The sequence below is a fragment of the Gouania willdenowi genome, chromosome 17, assembly GCF_900634775.1.
Source record: "Gouania willdenowi chromosome 17, fGouWil2.1, whole genome shotgun sequence".
NCBI classification, from domain to species: Eukaryota; Metazoa; Chordata; class Actinopteri; order Blenniiformes; family Gobiesocidae; genus Gouania; species Gouania willdenowi.
In genome coordinates, this window is record NC_041060.1 from 19,190,655 (window position 1) to 19,201,306 (window position 10,652).

At 37.3% G+C, this 10,652-nt stretch overlaps 1 protein-coding gene across 1 annotated transcript in view; it reads right to left on the bottom strand.

The window, feature by feature from the left end:
• LOC114479792 (zinc finger E-box-binding homeobox 1-like) overlaps nucleotides 1–804 on the bottom strand; it is an 83,715-nt gene extending 82,911 nt beyond the window's left edge. The window contains exon 1 of the mRNA XM_028473649.1: nucleotides 687–804. Coding sequence (XP_028329450.1) covers nucleotides 687–744 — 58 coding nt within the window. The 5' untranslated portion in view covers nucleotides 745–804. The remainder of the gene's footprint in view (nucleotides 1–686) is intronic.
• Between the last annotated feature and the right edge of the window lie 9,848 nt (nucleotides 805–10,652).

Genomic DNA, 10,652 nt, shown 5'->3' on the forward strand with positions numbered 1-10,652 from the left:
TCATGCTAAAAACGACTTTTCTTTGGGAGATAACGCACTTTTACTGAGTCGAAACAAGTGATTTCCATGCGCTTACCTTAACATGTGCTGCTGCTGAAGGAAGGGGTTGAAGTGGAGATAAAATAAACATCCCATCTCTTATTACCGTCCACGAAGTGAAACGAAACAGGACCAAAAGCCACGAAGAAAATAAAGGACTCGACATTAACATACATCCAGCCATCATCACCATCATCATTGGAAGGCGAAAGAAAAAGCTGAAAGTTGAACAAATGTGGAGCAAACAGCGGCACCAAGTCAGCACCAAAACTACAACAACCTCGCCCTGAAAACTGAGAAACTACCAGCGGGCCACGTTGTTGCACAAAAGCCACCGAGTGTTTCCCCGGGATGTCAAAGTGATAAAAAGTGAAGAAACAGCGATGTTAAAGTTAGAAAATGTGTGAAACATATAGAGCACGAAGCGCTCCTGGCTTATTCTAACGGTCGGATAACGGGACTCTGTCAGGCGGACGCTTTGCACCGCTAGGCGGAGAGAGAGCAGCCAGGTATAACGGTCCAGCAGTGAGGAGCAGCACGGCGGCCACAAAACAGCAACAAAACTCCAACAAATCCGCCACAACTCACAGCCAAAGTCCCAGAGAGAGCAGCCCCAAACCCGCCCCTGCCCCGGGAACCGGACTCACCGCTGCTTCTCTTCGGGTTCGCCTGTTTCCTACGCTTACACCTGGGGCCATCCGCCATGATCCTCGCACTGAGCCTGAACCGCAGCCGCTCAAGTCACCTCCCCCACCTCACCCTCCCCACCCTCCTCTTCCTCCTCCTCTGCCTCACCCCCTCCCTTCTCCGGTACTTTACGACATCACCTTCCCCACACCTGGTTTGCGACACACAGAGAGCTTTTACGGCATCACCTTCACATACACCTCAGCACGTGGCCCCTCCTACTGTCAGCATGGTGCTGATGTGCGCCTCCTGACGGCTGCTCTCCATAAAAACACCCAGCAAGGTGCACATACACAGGTGTAGAAGCACAAATGTGGAAAAGAGTTTAAACAAAAAAAAAGAAGAAGAAGTAAATTTGCATGGAAGCTATGTTTAGACTTTACTTATAAATTGTTTTCATTTTAAGTGTGTGTTTATGTTCTCTTGTGTATGTATATATTTGTATAGAGCAGTGGTAGACTGGGACAACAATCAATCCCTGGCATTTTCTGTCCAGACCAGTCCACTACCTTATCAGAGATCACCACGTTATTAAGTCAATACTGCTCAACAACACGTGGCTTTTTATGTCTTCATTTTAATTTTCAATCCCCAGAAAACCATAAAAGGGGGAACTTTTTTTTTTTTCTTCTTTTTTTTTTTTTTAACCGCTTTTTACTTATTTCCTTTGGCCATTTTGCAACTTCATTTGTCCCATTTCTGCTCCTTTTCAAAAAGTTCTGATACTTTTTTTCCCAAACTTTAGACACTTTTTTTTGCCAATAAATCCCCCTTTTTCCTATTTTGGTCCAATTTTGCAAATATTTTTATTTTTTTACACTTTTATCCAATTTTTGTCTTTTCTTTAATTTTTTTGGCCACTTTTCATCCAGCTAAGCTAACTATTGCCCAATAACTACCAATTGTTTCTTTTTTCCTTACATTTTGCCTATTTTTTACTATTGTTTGCCACATTTTGCCTAGTAAAGCTATCCTTTGCCATTATAAACCACCTGGTTCCTCTTAATTTGCCCATATTTTGGTCATTCTTGACTGCTTTTGGCCCATTTTAGTCACTTTACACTCTTTTCTTGCAATGTTTTTGCCACTTTTGGACCATTTTTGGCCACCTGTTCCCATGTCTGCCTTCATTACCATCCTGTGTGAAGTACACAAATTATAATAAAAAGTTTAAAAATATCAGTTAATACTAATAGTTAATAATACTGTACTTCACTTATTTATCCAGGATGGACCTCTACAGTTGTACAATCAAACATGTGTTTTACTTATGCTAAAAAGCTAAGTAAATCTAATCCACAGATATAGGAATCTGTTATTTCCATCTGTATATTCACACTTTAATCTTATTCAGGTTGTACCATATGCCTTATACCTGATGTAAACCCCACAGTGCTGTACATGACCAAGTGATCACAGAGGATGATTTACTAAACAGGATGTATTAAACACAATTTAAACAGGCACATTTTAATGTGTTTTGTTGTGTTTGTGTGATTTTATGTAGTGTGTGCATTCATTGCCTTTCCACTTGATTAAAAAAAAAAATTAAAGACATTTTTCTATTAGATGTATCTTGTTTTATGGTTAAAAACTGTCCAAACAATTTCTGCAATAAGCTGTAGAGAAACATGTAAAGCAGTGGTTCTCAACCTTTATCAGGTCGTGACCCCATTTTGATATCACAAATTTCTGCCGACCTCAGGAATTATTTTTTTTTCTTCCTAGGATTAGTTTTTGATCATGTTTATTAAAGTGTGTTACAAATACAGACTCAGAGTAGCCAGGATTAGTGCACAAAGTGACAAGGTATTTTTATTCTGCATTTTATTTAAACTACATTTATATTTGGGAAAGTTTAAGTATGGAACACAGTTGTTTGATATGTATTGTGTGTGATGTTGTAATTTGAAAATGAATAATAATAATAAATAAATTAATCAGTATTTTTATTATTACTTTTTTTTACCAATTCCCAGACATTTCAGACGACCCATTTTAATTCCAGGTGACCCCACATGGACTCACGACTCGAAGATTGAAAAACACTGGTGTAAAGGTTTGAACCTCAACAGAGACAGCCGCTGAATGACAGTTCATGGCAGGACAGAGGAGGTTCCGTTGTGCTATTCCTGTACCTGACGATGATCAGGTTTCCAGTGTAGAAATACCTGGAGCTGCACATCACAGAAACTATACCAACCAGTAAGACTCCTTTAGATGTCCGGACACTGTTTGGAGGACAAGCAGATGGAATTAGACTGCCAAGGCTTAACAAAAGAGCAGCATGTATAGCAATGTGTACATTGTGTACATTGTTCAAAGATGCTTTGTTGTTGGTGTGCTGCATTTAGAGGCATTAAAGAAGAAAATTGGAGGTTATTTCAGTTTTATATATAAGAAAACCACGAGGAGTAAAAATTATTCCTTTCATGTATACAGTAGGCCTATAGGATACAGCAGAAACATCTCTCAAAACTCCATTACATAATTATATGATTATCCTTTTAAACATGCATTCATCTTCTGTGACCAAGCTAGTTCCATCTAGACCTGTGGAAACCTCCGTCATGCAGATTTCAAACATTTTATTAGAATGTTTTTTTTTTTTTTTTAAAGCTACATTTACACCATGTTATTTGATATTTGATTGTAGTACGTATACTATATTTTAATAGCTAAACAAACTCTGAATTATGAACCATTTTGACTACCTTGTATGGGGCGCTGATTGCAAAATTGTGGATGCTAAAATAAACAGCAAATTGTTTGCAATATTTAGCAACAAACTACGTTTGAAAAACATATGTGATTTTGTTTAACTTTACTTTTGACCAGATTTACAGCAATATTTGTGAAATTTACTTTTTTAATCTAAATGTTAAATCTAAATCTAAATGTTCAATATGAATGTAACATTTGAATATAAATGCTAAATCAAAATATAAATGCTAAATCAAAATATAAATGCTAAATCAAAATATAAATGCTACATCAAAATGCAAATGCTAAATCAAAATATAAATGCTAAATTTCAAATGTTAAATGTTAAATCTAAATCCAAATGTTAAATCTAAATGTCACGGGTGAAACAAGATATTTAGCTCATATGCAAATTCATCAGAAATACAAAAATAAAAGCTCATTTTGTAGTTTCTCTCTGAATTCTCTGACTTTCTCACTGATTTGGCATTGAGCATCGTTAAAGCTATCATAGTAGGTGACTTTATTATTCACATTGATGATGAAAACAACAGCCATAATAAATTATTTACCTCCTTATTAGATTCAATCTGCTTTACACAAAATGTAAACAAACCAACTCATTATCTTAATCATGCCCTGGACCTCGTTCTAACATATGGATTAGATGTCGATCACCTGACAATATATCCTCAAAATCCTATTCTTTTCGATCATTTTTTGTTATTTCCGCTTAAAAAGAAGACGATATGTCATAAAAAGGTTGCTCCCTGGTATAATTCTGAATTGTCTTTTAATACAGGCATCACAAAAATTGGAAAGGAAGTGGCTCTCTTCAAACATGGTAGAAGTTCATATAGCCTGGAGAAAGAGTTTGTTAGCTTATGAAAAAGCTCTTCACAAAGCTAGAACTTCCTATTACTCAACTTTAATAGAGGAAAACAAGAATAATCCTCGGTTTTTATTCAACACTGTAGCTAGGCTGACCAAAAGCCACAGCTCTGAGGATTCCTGTCAACCTGAGAAGTGATGACTTTATCAACTTCTTTACTGATTAAATTCTAACAATTAGAAACAAAGCTAATGTCCACCCTGCAGGAATGCTCAATAATTTCTTAAACAAAGCAGCTCCTGAAATAACCCCAACATGTAGCTTTTATTTACAAAGTTTCACTCCAATTAGTCTATCTGAACTGACCTCACTAGTTAGTGCTTCTAAACCAACAACCTGTCTTTTAGATCCAATCCCAACTCCACTATTTAAAGATGTTCGTCCACTAATTTGCACTAATATAGTGAACTGGATTAATACATCTCTAGAAAGAGGTTGTGTGCCACAGGCCTTTAAAACCGCTGTAATCAAACCTTTCCTTAACAAAACCAACCCTTGATCCAAACTACTTGTCCAATTATAGGCCAATATCCAATTTGTGATTATATACATAGGAACAATTTATACGAGAGTTTTCAGTCTGGCTTTAGAGGCCATCAAAGCACAGAGACTGCCTTAGTTAAAGTAGCCATTGATCTCCTCGTAGCCTCAGACAGAGGGTTGGTCTCAGTACTGGTGCCCTTAGATCTCAGTGCAGCCTTCAATACAGTGGATCATCATTTATAACTGCAGAGACTGGAAAGTGTTTTGGGGATTAAAGAAACAGCGCTAGGTTGGTTTAAATCCTATTTATCAGACAGAACCAACTTTGTTCATGTTAATAATCTCTCCTAAGCGCACGCCAGAGTTAATCATGGCGTTGAACAAGGTTCAGTTTTAGGACCAATACTCTTTACATTATACATGCTTCCACTAGGTAACATTATGAGAGAACATAATATCAATTTCTATTGCTATGCAGATGATACACAGCTTTATCGCTCAATGAAATCAGATGAAACTCATCAGTTATTAAAACTCCAGGCTTGTCTTAATGACATCACATCCTGGATGAGCCGTAACTTTCTCCTTCTTAACCAGGATAAAACCGAAGTGATTTTTTTTGGTCCAAAACACCTCAGAGATAAATTATCAGAGCAATTAGTGTCCCTGGATGGTATTACTCTGTCACCCAGCACCACAGTAGAAACGTTGGTGTTATCTTTGATACTGACTTATCCTTTAACTCTCATATTAAGCAAATCTCAAGCCTTCTTCCACCTCCGTAATATTTCTAAAATCAGGAATATCTTGGCCCAAAGTGATGCTGAATCCATGCATTTGTTACATCTTGACTAGATTATTGTAACTCTTTAATGTCAGGATGTCCCAGTAACTCACAAAAAAGTCTGAAGTTAATTCAGAATGCTGCAGCCCAAATACTAACAGGTACTAACAGGAGAAAGCATATTTCTCCAGTATTGGCTTCTCTTCATTGGCTTCCTGTAAAATCTAGAATAGAGTTTAAAATCCTCCAGTTAGCATACAAAGCTCTACATGATCAAGCTCCTGTATATCTTCAAGACCTGTTAGTGCTCTATTGTCTGGGAAGAACACTCTGTTCTCAGTTTGTTGGTCTTCTGGAATTTCTGAAAGTGTCTAGAAGTAGAACAGAAGGCAGAGCCTTGAGCCACCAGGCTCCTCGCCTTTGGAACCAGCTCCCAGTCTTAGTACGGGAGGCTGCTTCTCTCTACACCTTTAAGGCTAAACTCAAAACCTACTTATTTGCTAAAGCGTATACCGTATAATAGCGTTAACCTAACCACTGGGAACAAAGCTCTAAACCTAAAAATAGGAACTAAAAACTAAGACTATAGTAGAACACCAACACTATATTCAAACACAATCCAACATCTACACACAGCTCTAATGGGCTGGAATGGGTGAAGTCCAGTCAGACAAAGTTGTGCCGGGTTGCAGCAAACCCCCCACTTCTGAACCTCATGTATCCATTACATTGCTCACACTGCTTATACACCATTTACACTGATGTCCACAACTTATATCATTCTCATTCCACTGTATTCCTGTGTCATATTTTTCTGCAGGCTGTGCCTTCTCCTCGCCCTTCTCTCTCTTTACTGTTTCAGGTGTCTTGAAGCTGGAGTTGACAGTTCCTGATCTGTGGTTCACGGCTCAACTAGTCTGGGAGACTCTGATGTTGTCTCTCTCCATCCTGTTCTGTTGGTCCTAATGTCCACTAACGCCAATCAGTCGAGGCAGATGGCTGCCACCTCTGAACCTGGTTCTGCTGGAGATTTCTTCCTGTAAAAAGGGAGTTGTTGCTTCTTACTGTCGCGAAAAGCTTGTCCATGTGGATCTTGTTGGGTTTTTCCTTTTTATTATGACATTTATATTTTGATAGTGCTTTGAGAGGACTTTGTTGTAATTTGCGCCATATAAATAAAGTTGAATTGAAGGAATGAGCACATTTAACATTTAAGATTTGCATTTAACATTTTGATTTAACATTTAGATCTAACATTTATATTTAAATGGAACATTTTGATTTAACATTGACATTATATTTTTACGAGAAAAAAATATCACAAATTTCACAAATATTGCTGTAAATCTCTTCAAAAGTAATGGTAAGACAATGTGTTTTGTTGCTAAATGTAGCAAAAAGTTGCTGTTTATTTTAGCATGCACAACTTTATAATAATAACCTTGTTCAGGCTAGAAACAGCCAATAACCTTTAATGTTACCTCCTAGTCTCTTTGAAATACAACCATTTATATTGTTCTTATGAAAGTAAAGCATATGTTTTTGATGTCCTCGATTAAATTTTACATGTGCTGTAACTACAGTGAAAGGTAGATCAAGCAGCAGTTGTTTCAATGGATTTTTGTTATCGTGAAATTTCCTGTCGGAGCTTCCCACCTTTTGTGCCTCAATGGGCTGAGCAGAGCCAACATTTCATTGGTTAAATGCACTCTGAACTGTAAACCTTTGTCACAGAAGTTTTTGAGGCTTGTCACTGTGGGAAAAGCTCAGGTGTAATTGATTATTGAGGCTCCTTTTAGTTCCCTCCCTCCAGGAACCTGGTATTATGCATGCTGGCTCTATCATGGGTTCCTGGGACTCTTGCTGAGACTCACCCTTTGTTAACCAAATTTTTACCACCTGTTCTTTTCTTACTGTGACAAATGTCTGTTATGAGGTTTGCTTGGGGTTTAAAAGATCCTCATGTTTGACTTGGCCAATGCAAAAAAACACCATTTAACACTGGGTTTTAAAAGAGCTCTTGGTTTACATGAGTTACAGTGTGAAGCAAATCATTGATTCTAAAAGATTATGTTTGACTAACGTAGATTGGTCTTTTCCAGGAATCCATTAGAGAACATTATATTTGGCCTTTCAGAATACATTATAGTGGGGTTTCACCGACGTCACATTCTGTGCAGTAACCCGGATGCCCATGTTGGCAGTACGCGGATGTAAACACTACATGTTGGAGGCACACTGACGTAAACTCTGTGATGGATAAACCACAGAAAACCTCCTCAAAAGGCATTATAGATGCAAAGGCATACTGGGATGGACTTGGTCCACAGGAAAGGGCACAATATTGGAAAATACACGGTTTATTGGTGGTGCAGATCCATACGAGTCAGCTACCTGTATAATATCATGAATACCCAAGGTGTAATGTTAGCCAAGAGTTTTTCATTTCAAGGACCTCCAGTTGGATATGCATTAATCTACAGCTCACAGTCTGCATTTCTATATACATTGTACACTATAAACTACAGAGCACTTATCACTATCAAAGTTTAAATTCACCTACTGAACAAATTTTTATGTTTTTCAGATTTTTGCCTCGTAGATCCTGGTTTAGCTTCACTAGCCACAAGAGCCTCCTTTCCTCTGATCATTTCTGACATTGTTCTCCCTAATTTGTTATAAGTTTTGGAAGTCTATAAAACTCCAAATGTTTTTCACGGTCAGACCAATTGGTACAACCGAAAACACGGCAATATTTCACAATTTCCTCAAATTCGGGATTTGCTTGTGTGCGCGCGATTTGTTTACCTGCTGCATATCATCAATATGGCGTTGATGACACGCCATGAAAACCCTCGATCCAGTCAACACTGTTTCTTGTTTGATAAAATGAAGATGAGATAGATGGTCTAAAACAACAGTAAAAAAAAACAATCAGCATATTAAAAATAAAAATTTAAGGCATACCATGATCTTTTCTTTTAAATCAAACTCTACAAAGAAAGTTTGACAACTTGGAACAGACCATATGTGGCATCAATGTGCCAAGATTTCCCTACATGCAAGCATCACATTTTGGTGGGAAGTTTATTACAGTTGATTGATCTTTCACTATAAACTAAGCTTCCCCCCTCCTCTCCTTTTGCCCAAAGCAGTAATTCAGTGAGTGAATGTCCCACTGGCAGACTATGAAGGGCTATAGAGTCCTCCTCTGTCCTGCATCACAATCTCTCTGCAGGCCACTGCTGTCCTGCTGCCTGTGAAGTGAAAGAGGAAATGGATTCATTATTCAATGCTAATTCAGTATTGATATGAATATCAGGCTCAAAGGGATTTTTGGAGCTAGATTCTCTCCTAGTGATTTGTTTGTGTTTTTCTGTTGGAAATTTTCAGAGGTGTAAAGAGTACTGAAATATCGTACTCCAGTAGAAGTGCTCTTACTTGATTGAACTTTTACTCAAGTACAAGTACAAGTCATTCATAAAATACTCAAGTACAAGTAAAAAGTAGCTCAATTAAATATTACTCAAAGTATAAGTTACAAGTTACTTTCACCCCCCACGTTTATGTTTGGTTATAAATCTTGTCACGGTTCCCTTGCATACAGTAAACATCTCATCTATAAACTTAAAAAGGAAGAGACCATATCTTGCACAATTGGAACTGAATGTATTTTTGCACAAAGGCATCTGTATAAAATAAAAAGTTTTTCAAAATGTAAAATTCTTTTTAAAAAAAAGTAATAACACCAATTTATTCAATTAAAAAAAAAAAAAATCTCATGCTCTAAGTATAGCTAAATTTAAAACTGAGATGGTGAGTTTGATTGTTGTCTGGTCATTTCATTTTTTTTTTGTACTATCAAAATGTTTATTGATCATTTTAAAACAAGTAATGGTTGGGTTTAGAAAGGTATCAAATTACTTTGCTTGTTTTAAAACATACTTCCCCCGGCCCCCTCACCTTTCCCTAGAAATGTAGACCAGTGAAGATGTTGGGTATTATAAAGAGTATGAGTCAGCACTTTGGCTCCGGCTTTCCTTCACATTGTTTATTAGGACTGATTATACATTCATATCACATGAACATAAACCACTTAATTATCACATCTCTCTATAAAAGCAAGGAGTCTGTGTGTATGTGTAAGTGTGTGTGTGTGTGTGTGTGTGTGTGTGTGTGTGTGTGTGTGTGTGTGTGTGTGTGTGTGTGTGTGTGTGTGTGTGTGTGTGCGTGTGGCTGCTTCTTGGTTCAAGGGTGTGCAATGTCAGATTTGTTTGGACGCCCCACCTCCTGAGTCGACGGACTCAGTGATGGTGTCATCAGTCCTACCTTCTACAGTGATGATGCCGTCGGCCTCTACAGTGATGATGTCATCAGTCCTACCTCTACAGTGATGATGTCATATATGAAAACAATAGTTATCACTCTACACAGTTCACAACAAACCTAAATGTCCCTGACGTCCCACCTTCAAACACAACCTCATTTGACCATCCATGGAAAAGCTATTGAACCTCCCACTTTTCTATAGCAATACATACTTCCCACGGGCACTGCACTAGTACACGTAACATGGGGAACCTTTTTTTTCATGCACTGAGCACTTTTCTATCTCCACCTTTATTAACATGTTGATGCTCTAGCATGTTCTTCTATCTATCATTTTCTCTCTCTTCTCTTCTTTTTTTTAATTCTCTGAAATAATTACAGAAATATAAATTTTTGTGACCTTTTTTCATTACAATTAAAATCATATGCAAGTAGTTTATTTTGAAAATCTGTCATCTTCTTTTGTTAAATCACTTTCCCAGTTTTGAGTTTTGGCAAACTGACTTGTTATCAAAAGAGTTGAGCCTTGTCTTTGTTTTGTTTTTGGTTTTTTTTTGTAATGGTCTGTAATGTTACAGTTAGAAGCTTTATTTCAAACTGAAATTTAAAGATGATACAGCTATTTTGAAATTGGTAGCTTTAACATCCAACACTAAAACAAATGGAGCGTATTATTAGCATCAACTATCGTTTGTAACTAGAGGCTAACAAGCTAATCGCTAGCGACTAATCATT